This window comes from Pteropus medius, unplaced genomic scaffold (genome assembly GCF_902729225.1).
Source record: "Pteropus medius unplaced genomic scaffold, Ma_sr-lr_union100, whole genome shotgun sequence".
NCBI classification, from domain to species: Eukaryota; Metazoa; Chordata; class Mammalia; order Chiroptera; family Pteropodidae; genus Pteropus; species Pteropus medius.
In genome coordinates, this window is record NW_024351730.1 from 19715457 (window position 1) to 19739090 (window position 23634).

Here is a 23634-nt window from a genome sequence, read left to right on the forward strand (position 1 = left end):
GTTCTTTTCTCACTAAATCACTGAATATGAATAAAACAAGCCTCCTCCTTAATGCCTTCTCTAAATCTCTCTATACTTTTTTGGGAGGAAAAGGGAGAATTTTTAGCCCTGCTGCATGCAGCCTTGCAGCCTTGCTCTTTGACCACTTGCTAGTAGTGGTAGTGTTGCCTGAAGGTCACAGGATTAGCCCTGTAAATCTGGCAGGTGGAAGTTATTCCCAGAAGCTTAGAGCTTGTTCCTACAATTTCAAAAAGAATTTAAGCCATCCAACACCCTTTCTCTTTAAACTAGATAGAACAGACTGCAACTGAACCATATCCAATAGCACATCTATACAATGAAATATTTAAAAATAACATAATCAATTTAAAATAACATGGTCATATTTAATATTTAATGATATAGGAGTAAATTCTGTAACTTTTTTACTGAATGATTTATTTTTTTCACTGATTTATGACTTAATCATCATTTATACCAAAAACTGTTCTTAAAGGACCTCTGTGTCTCCTAGAGAAACAGTTAAGCACATGTAGATGATTCAACGTGGTTGTGTCATCGAGTGAAAGCTCAAAATGCTCACCATATGACAGCCAATAAGTCAAGTGACAAGGAGCTGGAGCAAGGAAAGCGACTTTATTCGGAAAGCCAGCAAGCTAAGAAGACGGCAGGCTAGCATTCTAAAGAGCCATCTTCAGAAAGTACAAATTCAGGTTTCTTTTATGTCAGGGGAAAGTGGAAAATGGGAGGGGTTTGAGGTCAGGAAGAGATTGATGACTGCAGACATCTGGATGGCAGCAAGCGTTCAAGGAGGATTTGCTTTTGGTCACCAAACTGCAGTTGCTGTAGTCTCACTCATGGGCTTTTATAAATCTTTTGATAAACAATCATATATTTGTACATACCTTTCTATATCTTTGGGGAGGTAGTTTCGAGCAGGTGGGTTGTTTCAGTAATTCCCAGGCTACAGGTTAGATTTCTTTAATGATTAGCATATCTATGTGTAAGGCTAAGGAAAAATTGCTAACCAGCATGTTATGGGAACTGGGCAGGTTTAAGAAGATAGAGTCAGAAAAACTGATTATTTTATTCTATTACAGTTATAGGTAAAATTAAAAGTGATTTTTTTAAACACGGAGCACTAAAAAGATTTCTCTTCTGCTTCTGCTAATTTCCCTCAAAAGCATTTGTTTTTAAGTGTAATCCAGTTATCAACTAAAGAAGATTGTCCTCTAACATTCAAGCAAGTTTGGCCCAAACACGTATAAATGGTAAGAATTCTGCATTCCTCCTGGTTTCAATTTGGAGAAAAAAAAGAGAGGTTGGTTTCGATTTTTTTCTGAAGAATAATTAATCTAGTGTTTTTCTGCTTGTTGTCTCCATTCTTTACAAGAGAGGAAGGAAAGACTACAGAAATTTCTTTCCCCTCTAATATGAATTATACCACTTCCCTTTAGCTGTGTTAGATTAATTAACAAAAAGGCCATTAGACTGGGGTAACTCTAAATGCCCTGTTGGCCTATGTAAGCAAATCAAAACCTAAGCCCATAAACTTCTCAAAGTTACCAAATTAAGACCTGAAGATGACCAATCTGCAAACAGCCAACTAGGATTTAAGCTATAGCTAATCAAATAATTTCCTTTCTTTACTTCAGCCTTTTCTCTCGTTAAAGACAAAACCACAGGCTCAAAATGGCATCATTCATGCTAAAACTGGATCCCAAAACTAGATTTAATACTTGACCTAACTGCAATTTCAACCTCTCCCAGAAGCATAATTTTGATCAGTCAGTCTAGAAGTTTCTGGTCAAACACCAGTAAGGTAATCTGTCACATAAGCCCTCTCCTATATAAAGAAGAAAAAACCTGCATGATTAAAAATCCTTCCGCATTCTTTTCCCCTCAAAGAAAAGATCTTCTGAACCCCAAAGTAATGCTTTTTCTTTCTTTCTTTTGGTTCTTTTAAAATAAGCAATTAGAAGAAAATTTCAGAGAGGCGACAATGCTAGAACATACCTAGGGATTTAATAAGTAAGCACGTGAAAAGGGTAAAATAAAATTAGGACTGTTAAAAAAAATTCAACTAAGTAAATTTAGAGATCTAATTGTCTTTATTAAGCAATTTATGAATCAGGCAGCATACTATCTAGCAACTAGAAGGGCCATCCATCCACAAAAAGGATGATTTTTATAGGAAACAGGGAAGGGCAAGTAGCTATTAGTGGAAAAAAAAAAGAAAGATTTATGAACCAGGACATCTCTTTTTTGCGAGGGCGGGAGGGGAGTGGTGAGAGTAGGGGGGGAAAGAGGAGAATTATTTTTATCATGCACATTACTCCTTCTTTCTATGGGAGATGGAGAGGGCCTGTGTGACAGGTTCCCATACTGATGCTTGACAAGAAAATTCCAGACAGGTTAATCAAGATTACATTTCTGGGAGAGGCTGAAACTGCAATTAGATCAGGTATTAAATCTAGGTTTGGTGTCATGGGCTTTTAGAATGAATGATGGCATTTTGGGCCTGTGCTTTTCTGTTTAATATAATGATCTCTGCCTTATTTCTAAATAATAGAGCAGTGAGAACCCTTCTCTCTTTTGAAGCAATCATTTATCTAGTCATGCCTCAAGAGCTTGACCATTTATTATGGGCAAAACTATATCCTTCTCCTCTTCCCTCTAAAAAGAAGCCATGATAAACAACAACAAAAACAATAATAATAATTTCTATTTTTTGAGCACTTACTCTATGCACCAAATACCACACATGCTTTACTTGCTAAATCTGCACAGTGAATCTCTGAGATAAGTATTCTGATTCTCACATAACCTCACAGGTTATAACACAGAGTAGAAAAAAGTTAATTTGACCAACAGTTAAGCAATGGAGTCTAAATTATAACAGAAAGCTTGATTCCAGAGTTCTTAAAGAGAAATAAAAGTCTGGAGAGTTGACAGCTCACAAACTAAATTATTAGATGCATAGAGATAGATAGAGTTATCATTTAAAAATGTTAATCCAATCATGTTATTCCCTTGAATGTCTCGAGATGCCCATTAAAATGTCCTAAAAAACCCTCTGAATCTGGCTCTGGGTTCAAGGCCAGGAATCTGCATTTTCAATAAATTTTCTTTATAAATCTTATGCACAGTATAAGAGACGAGTTTGAGAATTTCAGATAAAGAGGATCAGATTCAAACTCCTTATTTTGGCATAGAGACCAAAGTCTTGGGCTGTGCATGGCATGAAATAAATGTTCAATAAATACTTTTGGAAAAAAAACAGGAGACAGGGAAGACAGGAGCGAGCAAGGTAGATTGGGCTACTTGAGTTTTGGATAAAATTAAGGCTTAAGGTAGAAATAAGGAAGATAGACTAAATACCCTGCAGAAATCCTGCACATATTAATCCCAACCTTTGTTCTGCTTTCTATCTTTTTTGTTTTCTCTCTAAAAAGTTAGGTAACTTTTGAAAAGCAAATGAAATGATTAAATAAGTGTTAATTTAACTACTCAGCTTTTAAATGCCTTTCATTCTTTTCTTCTTTATGATACCTTTCTCTACTTGTAGTGGCATATGACTGGTTGTTCTGGTCAAATGAGTCAGTTTAAATGAAACTGTTAATTTACAGGAGCACAGTTTGTATCGAGGTTCTTCAGAAGCATCACAGTTTCACATGCACAAATGTAGTGGCTGCACATGTGTTCCACTTAGCCCACAAAAATTTTAAAGCCTTCCTGGAAATTTGGCCCAGAAGCTGCTTCAGAGAATCTGGCACAATTTAAATCCAAACTCACTCAAGTAAAAAGTCTCCTAATTATGTTTTTTAAAGACCTAATTGTTTTAGAACACTTGTAGGTTCATAGCAAAATTGAGAGGAAGGTACAAAGCTTTCTCAGATCCCCTCTGCCCTCACACATAGCCTTCCTCATTATCAATATCCCTCATCAGAGTGGTACATTTGTTAAAATTGATGAACTTATATTAACACACCATATCACTCAAAATTTGTGATTTACATTTGGTTTCACTCTTAGTGTTATATAGTCTATGGGTTTAGACAAGGTATAATGGTATGTTATTTATCATTATAGTACCATATAGAGTAGTTTCACTGCCCTAAAAATCCTTCGTGTTTCACCTATTCATCCTTATCCCACCTCTAAACCTTGATCTTTTTACTGTCTCCATAATTGTACCTTTTCCAGAATGTCATATATTTGGAAACATACAGTTTGTGGTCTTTTCACATTAGCTTCTTTCACTTAGTAATACATATTTATGTTTCCTCCATGTCTTTTCATGACTTAGTTACCCGTGTTCTTGTAACACTGATTAATAGTCTATTAATATTTGCTTATAATACATCTAATAAGGGGCTAGTATCCAAAATATATAAAGAACTCATACAACTCGACAACAAAAAGAAATTCTATTAAAAAATGAGCAGAATCTGAATAGGTATTTCTCCGAAGAGGACATACAGATAGCTAATAGACATATGAAAATATGCTCAAGGTCACTAATCATTAGAGAAATACAAATTAAAACCACAATGAAATATCACCTCAGGCTTGTCAAAATGGCTATCATCAATGTATCAAAAAACAACAAGTATTGGCAAAGGTATGGAGAAGGAACCCTCGTACATTGTTGTTGGGATTGCAAATTGTTACAGCCGCTGTGAAAAATAGTCTGGAGGTCCCTCAAAAACTTAAAAATGGATGTACCTTTTGATCCAGCAATTGCACTTCTGGGTATTTATCCAAAGAAAACCAAAATACTAGTTTGTAAAGATCTATGCACCCCTATGTTCACAACAGTGATACTCACAATAGCCAAGCTATAGAAGCAATCTAAATATCCATCAACAGACAATTGGATAAAGAAGTTATGGTTCATATATACAATGGAATATTACTCAGCCATAAAAAAAAAATGAAATCCTATCATTTGCAATGACATGGATGGACTTAGAGGTTATTATGCTGAGTGAAATAAGTCAGACAGAGAAGACGAATACCATATGATTTCACTTATATGCAAAAGCTAAGGAACAAAAAGTACAAATTAATCAAAACAGACTCACAAATACGGAGGACAATTTGGTGCCTGCCAGAGGGAAGGGGGTTGGAGGTCTGGAAGAAAGAGGGTGAAGAGTTAAAGAATTATAAATTAATGGTTGAGAGATAGTCATAGGGATGGAGTCACAGCATAGGGAATGTAGTCAGCAGTAATGTAATGGCTATGTGTAGAGCCAGATGGGGTGGATAGAGCAATTGGGGGGATCATTTCATAAACTATATAAATGTCTAACCAATGTACTATATACTTGAAACTAATAATAAAATAAAGTAAAATAAAATAAAATGCTTTAAAAAAGTCTATTATCTGGTTGTACCAGTTTATTTATCCATTAACCTACTGAAAGATATCTTGGTTGCTTTCAAATTTGGGTAATTATATATAAAGCTATTATAAACATCCCTGCGCATGTTTTTGTATGGATATAAGTGTGACTGCTGGATAATATAGTAAGAGTATGTTTAGTGTTGTAAGAAATGGCTAAACTGCCTTCCAAAGTGACTACACCATTTTGCATTGTCACCAGTGTTAAAAGATAAACTGAGGCATATTAAGAATGTTAAGAGTTTATTTGAGCAAAAATGAATTCAAGGGGGCAGCACCAAACTAGAAGTGATTAGAAGCACTCTGCAGACAGGAACCAGGGAAAAGACTTATGCAGTATAGAAAAAGTACAAAAATAAAGAAAGGGAATTATTTGATTGCCTGTAGTTTAAATCCTAGTTGATTGTTTGTGATTGGTTGTCTGTAGGGGTTTTGATTTGGTAACCTTGAGGCATTTACAGGCTTCGGTTTTGATTTGCTTACATAGGCCTCCATGGCATTGAAGTGTCCTCAGTCTAATGGACCCATTGTTTAACAACAAAACAGGAGGCAAAGTCTTTCTGAGTCCAAGGGTAAAATGCAGCCAGAACTACAGTTGAAAACTAGAATGCTGTTGAAACAACCAGGATGTATGTTTTCCTATTTCTGCATTTCCTTTTGCATCTACTTTCTTCTTTTTTTTGTAAATTTTTATTTTTCAATTAGAGTTGACATTCAACATTACTGATATTAGTTTTAGGTGTACACATGGTGGTTAGACATTTATATAATTTACAAAGTGATCCCCCTGATTAGTACCCACCTGGCACCATACATAGTTATTACAATATCTCCTTTCTTCTTTACTGGAGGGTTAATCTTATCTGCTATTCAGTTCACATTATGGTCAAAAGTGATTAGCTTCAAATATTCACAGGTGAGTTATAGCTTCAGCCACACAGAGAATGTGATACCTGGTCTGATTCCATTTCTAAATTCTAAGAGGAATGACTTGGGACTTATCTCTGTTTCCACTTACTCTCTTCATCTGTGGCCAGGAAATACTATAACATTAGAAAAATGTGGCTCCTGGGAACTGTGTATCTGAGAGACAGTTAAGGGCAATAGTATGCTTGAGCTGGCTCATAATACTTATAAAATCCAATTGTTAAATTTTCAGAAAATTTTGCAAGCTGGTTGTTAAGCAGGAGGATTTTTAAATGTTAGGTTACATAATGTTATAGTTAAGTAAATTATATTAAAACAAAAGTAATAAATTTTAAAACTTACCTCTTCCTAAGTTTTCAACTAAAATTTAATATTATCTATGTTCTTGAGATTATATACATTTACATCCATTGCATCTATATGACAAAAATACTGTATAATTGTGTTATTGCATACTTCTCAACCCTGCTTAGTGATGTGATATCACATAAGTAGCTTAAAATAGGTCATGGTGGGAGTATTTATTTATACCACAGAAATTGGCAAACACTACAAAGAAGGATTTTTCTTCTGGAGAGCTAAAGGAGTCAAAATATCCTTTACTCTACCATCTCTGCTAATTCTCTGCTTCTAGAAGATATGTTCCTTCAAATGAGCTACAACAGTATTGATTCCAATACAATTGTTTCTTCTATAATTTTTGACATTCTAATTAAGTCATAAGAAAGCTGAGTATGTACTCTGGTTACCATGATTAGAATTTAATTATATGCAAAACTTCAAAGATAACTACATACAAATGTATTATTTATGGAGGAATTTGTTCTTCAAATGACTGACTTGTAACATTTTTCTAATTTTATCATCAGTGGCAGTAAAAAATACTGGTTAAGTGCATAAATCCTAGAATCAGAAAGGGCAAGTTCAAACTCCAATTCTGTAATATACTAGCCATGAGTTTCCATCTAGCAATCTGTAAAAGAGTTAAATGAGAGTACACATAAAGCACTTTTCACAGTGCTTGGCATTTAGTAATTACTCAGTAAATATAGAATAGTTACCTTACTACCTTATTGTCCATGTATCTGTTTCCTTCATCTCTAGTTTTCCTAACTCTCCCCAAACACACATACATATATAAAACCCTTACCCATGTATTACTTATAGCCTCAATATAATGAGCCTGTAATTAATTTAGAATTTAAAGTCAGAATCTTAAACATTAATCCAAAAAAAGCATTTTTGCTTTAGTTTTTTATGTTTGTATCAATAAATATTTATTGAATAGCTATCACCTTGATTAGTACTAAGGGAGAATTTTTTTTAAAGATTTTAAAAATTCTTTACCATTTTTTTTTCTCGTAAACACTTTATAGAAAATTGTACCATTTCAGCCCTCTAATTATATGTATCCCAATTTTGGTTCGAAAAATAGGAATGTGGCTTTAAAGATAAGATATTGCTCACCAGGAGATGAATGTGAGCTTGGATAGACAGAAATCAGTTTGCATAGTCATGTACACAAGTAGTCACTAAGAGAAAAGTCTCTGACAGCAAGTGTCATGGGACTACAGAGCAGGTAGTAGTCACTTGAAGCAGGCTAAGTGATATCTTTAAAAAAAGAAATATGCAAATAAATAGTTGACATTTAATACAGGGTGCACATATTTAAAGAAAATTGATTAAAGTTGCAGTCAATTAAAGAAAAATAGAAAAAATTTTTCTTCATAGTTAGAAAGCAGGTTGGACTCCTTATAGGGAAAAGTGAGGTACCCAATTCACAGCCATTTAGGCAAATGCCACACCAAAATAAATAAATAAATAAACAGCTAGAAGATAATTTAGGATACAGAAATAGCTCTGATTGGTTCACAGAATTTTGCTGACTTAATAGCTACTCTAGCAAATACCTCTTAGAAGTGAGAATTACTTAGTCCCTTCTCCTGGAATCGATATGTCATTATGGTGAGTTAGCTTTGATCCATTTTTTTACTTCAGCTACCCTTTATGTTATGAGGTCTGCTCTTGACCCCATGACTTTTTTATTATTATTATTATTCATGACCTCTGGCTTCTTTCTGTTTCTTCCCATTTCTGCCTACCTTACTGTTTATTGACTCACCCACAAGAGAAGGGATCTAATCTGGTAGGCTACTAACCATCCAAAACAGTGTATTCCTGCTGAACAAAACTCTCACTCTAAGCCAGGGTACAGGTTTCTAAGACAGGAGTCTTACTCTAATCCATTCAGCTATAGCCAGAATAGCCAGAAAATATAAGAAACATGGGTCATATCTACAGTACAGCTCAAAAGGAACTGTGAGTACATGGCACAGAATATCTAGGGAAAATAGCAATTAATGAGAAACAGAAGAAAAGAGATTGTAGGCAGGAGAAGTAGCATAAGCAAATTTGAAAATATGATAAAGAATAATGCAGTGTATTTAGCAGAGAACAGAAAGATAAACTTAATTTGACAAGATCATTCTATTGGGTATAAGTGGGAGATAAGAATAAAAAGTTAGATGGAACCAAATGTAGAAAATCTTTTTAAGGCTTGATCTTTTATCTAGAAGACCAAAGAGTTACTTATATATATATTCAACAGATGAGTAACACGATTGAAATATTTTACGAAGAATATTCTGGTGTTTTTAGGCTTGATAATCTGGATCAAGTAGGAAGTCAATCAACCAGTTAGGAGGCAAACAATTAGGAGTGGTGGCAATGGAATTAGAAAGAAAAGGATGAATAAAGGAAAAAGGACTAATAACTGATTCTATTTCAGAGAACATAAGAATGTTTTTTCAGAAGATGCAAAAAATACAAAGTAACACTGGTTTGGAGGGTCTTCTAAAACCTGTCAATATTTAGATGACTCCCATCTCTGGGCTGGGCCTTACATTGATTCTTTAATTAAAGGAGACAAGTTTCAGGACAGATAGACCTGTCAACAGATTTTTACTATCATTCTCTACAAAAAAAGACTAAGCATTGTCAATATCTCACCAGCCCCTCCGCACTCCCCATCCTCCTTCTTTAACTCTGGCTCCTTCCTCAATGAATTCTTGAGTTCAAGCTCTCTGGGAGCTGAAGCTGACATGGTTTGTAGTTTTCAGGTCAGTCACAAAAAGCTATGCCTGTTACCCAGTGACCAGGTGACTGTTTCAAGGGTGTGGGAAGGTATTCTCTTCCCATAGTATGGCAAAAACTGCTTTCCTGAATGATAGCCTATTTAATTCTCCTACTTCACTGGGATAACAAAAAGGCTAATAAATGTGCTAGTCAAATATTAGTTATTTTAAGACTACATAATAAGCTAAATGGTGCAGGCAGGAACTCAGTCCTACACCAAGGACTCTGGGGGCATCACACTCAATAGTTAGCAATGTTTACCGTGATATACAGTTGACCTTTGAACAATGTGGAGGTTGGTGCATTGACTCCCCCACCCCTACCCAAAGTTGACAATATGTATATAACTTTTGACTTCCCACCAAAATTTAGTTGTTCTTTGGTATCTGGGGGGTGGTTTCAGGACCCCTGTAGATACCAAAATTATCAAGTGCTCAAGTTTTTTACATAAAATGATGTAGAACCATGCATACAGTCTATATCCACAGACTCCCAACCATGGACTAAAAAATAAAATAGAAAAAAAAAAAATCCATATGTAAGTGGACCTGCACAATTCAAATCTGTGTCTTTCAAGGGTCAATGGTACACATTTAAATATTTTTAATGATTCTCATCAAGGCTTCTTCAAGTCTTTATAAATCTATTTTAGGTGGGTTCAGGAAGTTCCCTTCTCTAAAGTTTTCCTTCAGAATCTATTTTCCAGCCTTCCTCTCTCCACTTCAGGGTTTTGCATCATTTGGCCTCTCTTTGCCTTTGAGAGGCCTAGGTCCTTGTCAGAGAGATGTTCTTCACAGTGGAGCCACTACAGTACAAACAATCTCACTCCTTTATTTTTCTTACCCATTTTTCTCCAGCTCTATTGACAAATAAAAATTATATATACTTAAGGTATACAATGTGATATACTGCGTACACAGCAAAATGATTACCATGAGCAAGTTAATGCACACATCCACACATCACGTAGTTACTATTTTCTTAATGTGATGACAACACTTAAGATTTACTCTCAAAAAAACAAAAAAATTAAAAAACAAAAAAGTAAAGAACAACAAAAAGATTTACTCTCAGCAAATTTCAAATATGTAATACAGTACTATGAACTATAGTCACCATGCTGTAAATTAGATTCCCAGAACTTATTCAATGTGTAGCTTAAAGTTTGTGCCTCTCCTGATAATATTATTTTCTGTTATTCTGGTAGACCACATTGTGTATTATTTTACAAAAAAGATGGGAAAGATGGGAAAGAATACAGCGTCAAGAATAGCAAATCAGATCCAACCACTTTAACTTACACATTAACTTACAGTGGAACTCAGGCAAGCAATAAATAGAAGGGAGGCTGGAATGTGAAGGCAGGTGTTAATACACACAGACCCAGGGAAAAGCCTCAAGACTAAAAATCTACCTCTGTCAGTGAAGAGCATGGAAAGACTGAAGAAAGAAGCAGGCCACTCAATTCTGGAAATTAGCAGCATTTATTAAGGGAAAGTTACATACAAGACAAGGTGGCCACAAGACAAGGTGGATGTACTCCCTGTCACTTTACAGGTGCCAAAAAATTATATAGGGGAAAAAAAAAAAAAAGGGAATCGCCATAGGTACTAGTATTTAGTACTAGAATGTTACCAGGTATGGGAAATTACATGCTTTACCAGGTCAGAACAAAGGCTGGAGCCAGGGTCCAGGTGCTGATTTATGTCAGAATGAACATCAATTATGATCAGACAGTCTTTAAAGGTGGTTTGTGGGAAGCAACTTCTGTTCAGATCTGGGTCCAGCTCATGGGACAGACAGCAGTCACATCATGCAATAATCTCTCCTCTGCAGCAAGCTAGGCTTTATGTATCTGGAGGTCCAGATAAGCATCTTAATAAAAGATAACATAGTCCTATCTTGTGTTCTCCTCTCACCCACACATACTAGGTCAGGAAATTCTCTTAAGTCTAAATCAAGATCTTTAGAATAAGCAGAAAGAATACCTTATGTGGAGAAGGCCAAGAGACAAAGATTATGGGAGGGTCAATTTCTTTACTGGTTTGACCAACTATTTTAAATACAATTGCATTATACAATAAAGAGTTTTACTTTGAAATTAGACTAATATTTTTCATGTACAACTTTAAAAATAATTTCAAAGACACTGAAGACAGTAAAGTAATCCTCATATACTCCCTAATATTATTACTTTGCCATGTGTTTCAGGTCTTTTTTGTCTTTAAATAAAAACAGCATATCTGATGAAAGTTGAAGTCCTCTTTGTATTCTAAGTCTATTACTTCCTCCCTTCCCAGAAGTAAACACTGTTTCAAAGATAATTTCTCGTCTATAATGTAATTTGTATTTTTAGTACATGATTTCTGTATCTATAAAGTAATACATTTTATGTGTTTTTAGTATTTAAATAATAGCATCATACCATACATAACAGTCTGAAAATCTGAAAGCTCTTTTTTCACTTAACATTATGTATTCTAAACCATGTTGATACAGGTAGCTTTAGTTCATTTTTAATGCTGTAGTACATACTGCTTGTGAATATAACGCAAATTATCTATGCAATTAATGTTATCTTTCATGCCTGAGTATAAATGTGTCACACTCTATTTATTTATTTATTTGTCTTACTTTACTAAGTACAACACTGTCTTGTTTACTATAACTTTATAATAAGTCTTGAAATCAGATAGTGCTAGTACTCCAAAATTATTCTTGTTTTCCAAAATTGTTTTGACTATCCAAGGTCCTTTTCATTTCCCCACAAATTTAAATTCATTTCATCAATTTCTATAATAAAACTCATTGCGATTTTAATTGGAATTGCTTTGAATCTGTAGATCAGTTTAGGGAGAATTGACATTAATATTGAGTCCTCAAAGCACGATGAGTGTCTATTTAGGTCTTCTTTGATTTTTCTCAACATTGTTTTGTAGTTTTCAGTATTCTTAAGTATTTTGTTTTTAATGCTATATTGTAAATGTTTTTAAATGTTGTTGCTATATTTAGAAGTACAATTGGTCTACAGTCATGCTACCCTGAACAAGCCCTATCCTGTCTGGTCTCGGAAGCTAAGCAGGGTTGGGCCTGGTTAGTACTTGGATGGGAGACTACCTATGAAAACCAGGTGCTGTTGGTGTAACAAGGAAAAAAGTAACGGATTGTAAGCTGACAACGTCCTTATAATCTTTGAGGTCAACCAAGGGTTGCCTTGCCTAAAAACAAAACAAAGTACAATTGATTTTTACATATGACATTATATATTTATTATCTATTGCTGTGTAACAAAACACCCCCAAAGTTTAGTGACTCAAAAACAACTTTAAGTATTTATTACCTCTCACAGTTTCTGTGGGTCAGGAATTTCAGAATCACTTAGTGAGGCAGTTCTGGCTCATGAGATTGCAGTCAGATGTTGATTAGGGCTGCAGTCGTATGAAGGCTGATCACCTTGAACTTGTGTAGATTGGACATTTATGCTTTGTAGTGTAGATTTGTGAAAAGCCCAAGTTGTTTCTTAACCTTAACATGCAAGACTTTGGAATTTTGTTTTCCCTGTGGATTTTGCTGGTTTTAGTCTTTGTGTAGGTTGTGATTAGACTTTATTCTTATTCTTACGGTGTGGACTTTTCTGGTGCGTCAGCTGGACATTAGGGGCATTATGAGGTATTGATTAGGTCTCCCCTTAGAAGGGCTAGATTTCCAAAGTTCTCTATCACTGCTCTTTCTCTAGCTTTGTTTGTTCTGATATCAACCTAATAGTAGCTGAAATATGATAATCTTTTCTTTCATGGAACTTCTCTGTACATGGATGCCTCCGGGCACTTTTTATTGACACTTAAATTGTTTATCTCAATTCATAATTCATCACCTTCAGTTTAAAAAGAAATTTCCCCTTCAGAAGCTGTGTTGTATTTTTAAAATATTGTGATGATCCCTGAGGTTTAAAAATAATTTTTGGCTGTACTTTTTTCGTTTCCCCATCTTTACTCAGGACATTATCTGCATCCATAAATAAGCCAAAAATCTATTTAGAGTCATTTAGTACTATACTTTCTGGTTAATTTCACCAACAATAATTAGTAGAACAATCTATCTTTCCTGAACTACAGAAATAATAAAAATGATAGAAACTCCAGCTTATCGAACACTCAGCTAGTTTTTGCTAATTCTTCTAAACATTATAGCAACACTTTGAATTTAATTTCTAAATTTTCATTTATAAAGACACTAAAGATTAAAGGTTAATTTCTCTAAGGTCTCATGCTAGTGAGTGGTAGAGCCAGAATTTATACTGGCTGGCTCATTGTGACTGCAAATCTGTGCTCTTTATCATACTCAATCATTTACTTGAATAAAGCAATGTTCAACAAATCTAGAATTCAGTCCCTTATAACTTCAACTTTCCCTTTTTATTAACATAAAAAAGCACATTTTTAAATAGCTGTGCTCTTTTTTTTACATAACGTTATTTTAATAACAAAGATTAAATATAGGATTATATTTACATTAAAGCTTATTTTTAATTACTTCTTAGTACTGGTAGGATAAATATGGAATAAGAAAAATGTCATTTTGATATCTCCTCAATTTTCTTGGCTAGTTTCTCTCATTCTGCTTTTTTTTTTTTTTAATTTATTTTTATTGTGTTGGCATTGGTTAACGAAATCCAGTAAGTTTCAGGTGTACAATTCAACTAAAATCATTTTAAAAAGTCTTAAATATTTAAAAAAAAGCAGAGAGGAGAGTATGTCTATTTATATGTGTATCACCCAGTTTCAACTCATGGGCAAGGCTTATTTTATGTATAACCCTCACTCATATCCCACTGCCCTCTAATAGTATATATTGAAATCCCAGATTCTGTATCATTTCATCAACAAATATTTTAGTATCATGAAATTATAAACATTCTTTTTTTAAATATAACTAATTACAACTAAAAGAATTCAGAACAATTCTTTTAAAATCACCATTTACTCATTGTTCAAAGCTTGCTGATATTGATATGTGTATGAATATGTCTGTGTGTTTATGTATTCAAATTGGTGTCTAAATAAGAGACATAGTATTAATTTCTTAGGGCTTCTATAGCAAAGTACCAAAAACTGGGTGGCTTAAAATAATAGAAATTTATTATCTCACAGTTCTATCCAATGCAGTTTTACCTTTACAGAAGCTCAAAATATTTCATATTTGGCCAATGGCAGCCACTTTAGTAAGTAACTCTGAGTCATTTTGATAGAACTCTAGCATTCTCTGATCACTGCTTTCTGGTATGTTCTAGAACCATATTGTACATTTATATTCCCCACGATGACATTCTTTAAGACTCTGGACTAAGTTTTGCTTCACACTCTAAATAACCTTCCCAGAGCAACAGAATCCAACTACTTATTTTTTTTTTTTTCCTGAATTCACACACTTGGTATATATACTTCAATCAGTAATGTTGTCTAGGGGTAAGGTAATTGAGAGGGGTGGTGAAGGTCAAATCTCAATGCAAAGGGCATGCCCTGATTAAGGGCATTACACTGCAATAAAAACAAATAAACACTGCTAGTTCAAGGAAAATCTTAGGTCGGCAAGAACTAGTTTGCAAACTGCTATGTGACCTGACACTGGTCTGATTAATATTGAATGTTGTGAAAATATATTTCAGAGACTCTAGCTTTTATTGTCTTCCTCTGAGAAGTGCTGGTCACTTTGAACCTTTGTAGGCTTGGTTTTACATTTTACAGGTGTGGATCTGTGAAAAGCCCAAGATGTTTTCCATTCCCACTTTGTAGTGGGCTCAATCTCGGAATCCTGTCTTTCTGTAGATCTTGTACTGCTTTTGTTTTAGGCTGGGTCCCTCAAACATTATCTCAGGTACTCACCCTCTCACTCATTTTCTGGGCTCCAGCTCATTGATATTCTCCTTAGAACTTTCACCATACCAAGGCCTCTTTCCTTCAGAGCCTTTGTATATGCTATTCTCTGTCAGAATGACTCTTACCTTCACCTTTTAATAGGTATCAGTCTCAACCTCACCTCATCAGAGAGACTTCACTAGTTTTTAGACATAAGAAGCACTCCCAACCCCACAATAAAGAGCCTCCTATTTCTTTCATAGAATTTGTCATGATTTTAATTTGTTTACTTATGACTTATCTCCCTAACTAGAAGGTAAACTCAAACTCCTTGAAGAGCGAAACCGGATTACACACACCCACACCCACACCCACACACACACACACAAAACCTTTTTCAACCCCAGAGACTTTAACAATATTTGGGACTGAATAGAAATTTAATAAATACTGATTGACTGAATTATAAATGAGTAGAACATTATATAATACTTTTACTGATCAGTCTCTTCTTGTCTAACTATTGAGTATCAGCCTGAATTAAACTATGGGCAAATTTGTCACCGCCACACAGGATCTTTCTTATATGAAAACCACCTTGCCCACCACACACACCCTTTCTCCCATTCACCTAAGCTAATAGCCCTTTAGTTCTCAGCTAGACTTTCCCTTCTCCAGAAAGCTTTCCTTGACTCTATTCTGTAGCACTTCCCCAGTCTGAGTGACATGTTCCTAAGGTTTCTAATAACATCCTGAGCTTACTCTACATGAAGCAGTGAGTACTATTAAGTATGTGGGGGCTGGAGCCAAATTGTCTGGATTTGAGCCATGTTACTTACTACTACTTCTGACCTTGCACACTTAATTTCATATCTTGTGTTCCCTTTATGTAAAGTAAAGCTAGTAATATAATTTGGGTTTTTGGAAGATGAAATCAGATTGTATAGGTCAAGTGCTCAGAACAGTATCTGGCACACAGTAAATAACACACCATTTCTAGCTATTATTCTTACATAATTCCTGTTAATTTATCTCTTCCTTATACTATACCAAAAATTTCTTAAAAAAGGCAGAATCAGTGTCCTGTTTATCCTTGATGCCTAAGCAACTGAAACATAGCTGGGTTCTGTACCGAATTGTTGTTCTTTTTCCTGCAAACCCTCCAGTTGGCTCTAAACGAATCTCTATTCCTGCTTTTCAACTGCTTAAAATCTTTCCATGGCCTTCATTTTGGTTTGTTACAATGGCCGTCAAGGACAAAGACACTCTAGACTGTCTTTCTCTGAACACTCCATTTGTTTGTTTTTATGTAACAATGTTATCTTTTTTTCCCTTCAAATCATCTTTCCTTTGTAAACTCAGTTATGGAGCAGTGAAACAAAATTACATTTCCATTCCTTTGGTCAATGAATTTAAAGTTTCTTTGCAGTTTTTACCGTATTATGTGGTTAAGTAATTTTTGGTCACTTCTGTAGTTTCAATTTCTCAATAGTCTGTTTAATAAATGAGAGCCTCAATAAATGTTTAAATCAAATTTATTTTTACATGAAATACGCAGCTACATTAAAACACAATTCCTTTCCTCAATTAAAAACAAAACTAGCAGGCTTTTGTGACAAGTGAGTTCTTTGCATCCTGAGCTGCCTCTGAGTAACCCTGGGACACCAACTAAGAAAGCACTCCTGATACCCATAGCCAAGAAAGTGGTGGCAGCAAAAGGACCAGCCTAGACTTGTCCTAAATAAGTCTCCGATACCCAGAACTCAATCAGGACTCCCGCCACAGGAAGAATCTTTGCCCTGAGGCTGGATGGTCCGCCAACAGACGGTTCAGGGGAACCAAATAAACAGAGTAAGTACCGCGGACTGCGCATAAATAACTCGGACAAACCCCTAACTGGAAAGACTTATTCCAGAGACGTCCGCGCAGCAGGGGCGGGTCGACGTGCTGACGTTACGTCACGTTTCCCTTGCCCGTTTCGCTTCTCCGCCTCTCTCCGCACTGTGACGTTACCAGGGAGGAAAGAAGCGTAAACAGCGCAGGGCATTTCGGGAACGGGATTGTTTCACGCAGGAAGCAGGCTCCATTTTAGCGCCGCCCGCCGTTGCCATCTGTTTCCCTGTCCTGCCTATAGCCCCTCCCGTCCCCAAGTCCCAACGGGAAGGCTGGGCCTAGGCCTCCGGAGGCTGGAGTGCGAGGAGGGAAGGGAAAAAGGGAAGAAGCAGGGAGAAAAGGGCGAGTCGAGAAAGGTGAGTGGTAGAGGCCAAGGTGCGAAGCGCGCAGCCCAGCGGGCGGACGGACGGACGGACGTGCCCGTGCTGGTGCTGCCGCGGCTGGGGCTCCTGCTCGAGTTGCGTCGAAGCGGCGGCAGCGGCGGCGGCAGCAGCATCGGAAACAGGAGAGGAGCAATGGCGGCCGACAGCCGGGAGGAGAAAGGTTAGTGCGGAGAAAGGTGAGGGGCGGAGGCGGGGCTCGGGAGTGGATCGGTGAAACCGCGGTTCTTCGTTGCGGGGTGGGGGTTGGGGAGGTTAGCCAGCCCCGCGCGGAGCTGGTCCCTCCCGCCGAGAGTCATGGAAGAGACCAGGCCTGCCCTTTCGTTCTCGGTCTCCGAATGACCTAACACTTCATCACGCCTACATTTTTTGTTTCTTTTTGTTTTTGATCTTAATTCTCCTCTTCACTTTCCGTTTAGCTGTCCTGGGCGCGACTGAAAGAAGGCCTTCTCAGTTTCAGGTTCTTAGGTTTATTTCCTGGTAGGATTATGCGGATGCAATGCGTATTTCTAGACCCACCCTTTCTGTTAGGCGATATTTTGAAAACTTAATGTGCGATCAAAGCTCATAGTCTATTAAGTGAGCATATTTTAAAAATCGTATAGGTGGATTTTTATTTGCGAGAAATATCTTAAAGTAATTCCAGGCCGTTCCTGTTAAATATGCAGAGTGGCAAGAATTGCCCTTTGGGTTCCTAGAATACTTATTGCAGAAAACATGATGTTTGAAAAGGTAATTATATGATTTAGGCCTGAGAAAAAATATCCTGGCCACTATACAGGGAAGTACAGGAAGAACTGATGGTGTCAGAATGTAATGTAATGTCTTTTGAAATACCGACCTCCCAGGCCCTAGAGATGTTAATGTAGATCCTAGGTCCGTGCAGGTCTGGGGAGTGGTCTCGATTAGATCCTGCCTTAAATTCTTTTACGACCCCCTAAGATTAGCATGATAATTTGGGAAAAGTTATAGTTGATAATAATATGGCACAGCAGCTGCTCTGTATTTCACAGATCTACTCTTCTGTATTTCTAATTTGGGGTGGGAATTTGTTAAATGGGCTCTAGAGTCGTCGCATTAGGCTTGTGCCTGTAAAATTTTTCTTTATTCGAGAAAGAACCATCTTCATGCTTCAGTAAACTGCTCAAGGGTAGGGACAAGCTTGGGAAGGAGAGTGGGTGGAATATCTTTAACGTATTACTCCTATCATAAAGCAGCTCGATGATTAAGTTATAGTAGTTTAATTTTCCTTCCTTAAATGAATCCTAAAAAAATCGCCATCCCCACTTTTTTGAGAAATTCAGAAGGCATGAGAACATAGCATTGTATGGTGTTAGTGAATAAAGAAAATGGCTTTTAATTAGTAGTAAAATCAGTTATTAAACTAGATTATTTTGATAATTCAGTCAACATTTGATTGTGTCGGAGTGTAATTTGTGAGCTGCGTGTATGGGAATGCGTGGTGGTTGTAGTAGGTGAAATGAACCAAATACAAAATGAGTAAAACTCAGTACTCTCAAGAATTCATTGTCTGTTCAGATGAATGTAGTTTTAAGTCAGTGGTAGATACAGTAATGTACGTTGAGGGGGAAAAAAGTGGGTGAAGATTTGAATATTTTGTTTTGGAAATGGATTTATTGATGAAAATGCAGTCTAAATACATAAACTTTATAATTGGCAAGTAGTAATGCCTACTCTTAGCAATAGTTACAGTAAATTGTTTAGCTTTTGACAGGCCTCACCTTTGTGCAATTTTTTAAAACTTAATTTCCATAATAGAACTTTATTTTAAAACTTCTAAGTCCTTATCTTTATAGTTAAGATCAAAGATTATCTTTAGTTGACTGGGAAAGCTAGCAAATGCAAACCTACCGGAATTACTTGTTTAATTTTGGAATGGGAAGATTTCTAGAATGATCCAGGTTGCAAATACAGGGAAACCAATGCTCAGGGTGTCTCACTTGATCATTGTCACACAGCTAGACTAATAGCCAGAATTAGAATCAATACTTGACTCTTCTCATATTTGAACAAGCAAAAGTGGGAAGCTTATTGTCATCAGTTATCTTCTGTGAAACATTAGGAAATTATGATGATAAGTCCTATAGGAATCTTAGACATGTCACAAACCTTAGGTCCCTTCTAAATGATTTCGTAAATGGTGTAAGATTTTGATAAAATAAGTTTAAATGGCAGAAATTTGTTATTAATCACAGAACAGTTAAAACAGTTTTGGTCAAGAGACCTTCGATTATTGGGCTTTGTGCATTAGTTGTGTGATAAACAGTTTAAGTTTTATAAAGTTTCCATAGTACCCATACCTAGGAGCTGAAGCCTATATAACTAGTCAGATTGCCAGCTTCCTCTGATTCCTGTGGGATTAGTTGTCCCAAATGTAGATTTGGAAGATGTTGGAGTGTTGGTGCTGTTAACTAGTATTAAATGCCATTTTTCTATATGAAGAAATATACATTTATATTATAAACATCTTGTATGAATTTAATTTCCTAAGCTCTTATAAAGTTCTCTCCAAGGAATAGTTATAAAAGTCAAATGTGTCCAAAATGTGGATAATGAATAACCATTTTCATAATTAATGTGTTTTTTATATTACCAAACTGGAAGCTCCATGAGGGCCAGAAGTATATGTCTTGTTCACCAGGTTCCTGGTGTGTAGTAATTGTGTCTCAGTGCCTTGCATAAATGATAAGCAAGGTTGTAAATCATTAGCCCATGGTTGGAATTCATTAATAACTGACTAGTTATGTGACATTTGCTATCAATGTTCAGTGGTTTCGGAGTTCAAATTATATATATACGTGCACACGCAGGCAAGTACATATAAATATGTACTCACAGTTATGTATACACATATATATGTACATGTATACACATATATATGTACATACACATATGTATGTACAAACTGTGGTCCTCGCTATAGTTAAGTCTTTAGGATAAGGTTGACTTTCTAGGTCCACTTTAGTTAGGGCTTTATAAAGTATAGATTGTTTGATATTCCAACTTATTTATTTTACCTATAATAGAAATAGCATCAAAAATTAAAAATGCTCTCCTTCGATTTCAGTTATATGCTTTTTGGAATGCATGAGATTTGCATAGGGTGGGAAATCCTAGTCTTTACACTTCATTTTGAATAACAAAAAAGTAACTGAGACCGGTCCAATGTAAAATGTAAGCTGGCAAGGATCCAGGAAATCTTGTTCCATTGCCAAACTAAAACTACATTAAACAAATTAAAAAGTATAATGTATTCTGGTGCCCTGTGTTGGAAAACAAAATGCATAGTGTATTTAACAGCCTAGTTTTCATTATATACTAACTCTGGGACTTAGTCTGATGCTTGACCCTGAAATAAATAGTACTTTGTATCTTCTGACCCAGAAGCTTCTGGGGTTACAAAAAATCGTATCTCAGATAAAGGTTAATTTTCTACACTGAATTCCCTGGAGGTAATGCTTGTGGCCTTCCTGGGCCAGGACCTTCCAGATTAAGATTTAATTCTTGTTTAGTGGAAAGAGCACTACATTTGGATTCAGAGTTGCAAGATTTTAGTCAAGTCACTTTATTCTTTGGCTTTCATTTTGCAATTCTTGTGACATAACCTTCTAAAGGTTAAACTACTTCGAAAGCCAGTTAGGTTTTTAAGTTCCCATATTTATCTGAAACAGAAATCTCCCCAATCAAGCAAGAAAACAGAAGCTTTGTTACTACTTGTCACATCCTGTCAGTTTTTGAACAGGCTCTAAAAATGATTCTTTTCATTTCCTTGTTTTGCCTCTTATTCCCCTGAATCTGTACCTTTATTGCAAAATTCAGTTTGCTAATAGTTTGAGATAAACAGATCGTGCTAGCTTGCACAAGTGATCATAATGAAGTCCATATATATCATATATTGTGAATGCAAAACCTTCACAGATAACTGCACTTAGTGGCCTCAAGCTAGCAGCAGCCTGCTTTGTGGTGTTTTTAATTGAGGCCACATTTAGAAGTCAGATGGTTCCAAATAAAAATCTGAATTTGGGGATCCTTTTGAAAATTTGGAAGATTTGACTTCATGGTGCTTGCATTCTCTTCAGGCACTTAATCCACTGGAGTTGAGTAGGATTGTCTGCTTTAGCATTCCTACTCTCACAAAGTATATATACTAAAACTGGAGTTTTGTGTCCCTGTGCCTTAGTGTTTATTGAACTGAACCTTCAATTTATTTGCATTTCTTTAACATCAGTGTGATTCAGGAGTTGCAGGCTTATATGCATACTAGAGTCAGGTAAAATACTTGTTTAATGCAATAGGTGAATTAGGTTAAAAAAAATAAAAGAGCAAGCATGGTCCACGTTCAGGCAGTATTAGTAAATACACTGATTTGCCAGGCATAAACCCAGATTTTCACATGCAAAACCTTGGCTTGTATTTCCTTCTCTCTTTCTTAACAGAAGACTATTAGGACTGCTTCAGCTGGTAGTTTTCAGGTGAGAATCTGGGTCTCTAATGATTAAATAGTCCTTTAAAAAATTAATGTTTGGATTTTTACATTTAATCTTTAGTTTTCAAAAACAAAGCGTTTAAGAGCTAGATTCGTCTTAAAGGTTATCAGAGTATAACTTTTGGATGGATTTGAATTTTAGCCATAAATAGAAATACTAATGAAGCATTTTGTGTTTTGCTTGAGCTAATTCATTGTACTGACATGTGAAAAAATTCATTTTCATTTCCTTGTGGCATCTTAAACTCAGTTTTTGAGGTTTTTAAAAACGATTTTTTAAAAGATTGTATAGCTCTTTATGTGGAGTTACCAGAAAAATGTAATGCGAAGTGTTTTACCATAGAAATACTGTATTATTTTTATGGTATGTAAGTTGTATTTTCAGAGAACTCTTCTTAACCTGGCATTTGCTAACCTTTGTTCATTTAACCGTGAACATTCTTAGGTTGGGTTGCTGCTGACAAACTACTATGAAAAAATTGAATATATGCATATTTCTATACAGAATAATAATGTTAAATTTCAGGACAGTGACTTGAAACATTTATTAAGGTAATTTAAAGAAAGTTACCTTAGAGAACTGTGGCTGTTACTTTATCTCACAGTTAGTTCTTTCCAGAAAGGATATGCCAGTGATAATGGGTCTCTTAACAGCAGTGGCTTCTGAAAATGTTAAAATAATCTTATCTTTATGACTAATTCATTCTAATATAAAAAAATGAATTAAAATATATACGAAGTGTACTTTTTCTAGCCAATGAAAGAAGGGGTCAGAAGAAGCAGTTTAAGGTAGCTTTATAACCCGATACTATGAACTTTCATCTTTTAAAAACCAGATTTGGGGTTTTAAAAATACACCATATATTTATAATTAAAATCCTTAAGTTTAAACAAAACTAAATAGATGGTAGTTTTGAAATCATTTACCAAGTATTCAGTACTTCTTCCAGCAGTAGATGGAGTCTCTGTTATCCACTTTGGACCTTAGGTAAACATTTGTGATTGCCTCTGAATAAAATGTTGTGGTGATGTTGCTGAGTTTCCCCTGGCCCTTTCCCTCTTGAGATCTGTACATCTTTAGAGCCCTAAACCACCATGTAAGAGGTCTGCCTACTCTGAAGCTGTCATGATGAAGAGTGACCGCAGAAAGAAATGCCCTAGAAGTCACAGCTGTTTTGAGTCTTCCCAGCCTAGCTGCCTAGCAGACAGGTGAATGAGCAAGCCTTCAGATGATTCTGGCCCTAGCCACCATCTAGAAATGCAGCCATTTGAGAGAACCTAGTTGAACTCCAGAATCAAAGCAATAATAAATGATTGTATTATTTTAAAACACCAAGTTTTGGGGTAGCATGTTACATACAACACTTGATAATCAGAACATGTATATATTTGTCTTATTGAAAAAAGATTTTGCTTTGTGTTTTGGACCAGATTTTGTATATTATATACCCTAGTCATTAACAAATAGTTGTGGCAGGCAAGGTTTATTAGAATTTGATAGAGATAGGAGAAGGCTTATAGGTTGAAAAC

General features: G+C 35.7%; 1 protein-coding gene and 1 pseudogene across 4 annotated transcripts in view; both read left to right on the forward strand.

Annotated features, from left to right (window-relative positions):
- The first annotated feature begins 12492 nt into the window (after positions 1–12492).
- LOC120588567 (uncharacterized) lies at positions 12493–12611 on the forward strand (annotated as a pseudogene).
- Positions 12612–17360: 4749 nt separating this feature from the next.
- The window catches only part of YTHDC1 (YTH N6-methyladenosine RNA binding protein C1), a 31857-nt gene continuing 25583 nt past the window's right edge, over positions 17361–23634 (forward strand). For all 4 annotated transcript variants that reach the window (XM_039845353.1, XM_039845354.1, XM_039845356.1 and 1 more), the window contains exon 1: positions 17361–17760. In XM_039845353.1, coding sequence (XP_039701287.1) covers positions 17733–17760 — 28 coding nt within the window. In that variant the 5' untranslated portion in view covers positions 17361–17732. The remainder of the gene's footprint in view (positions 17761–23634) is intronic.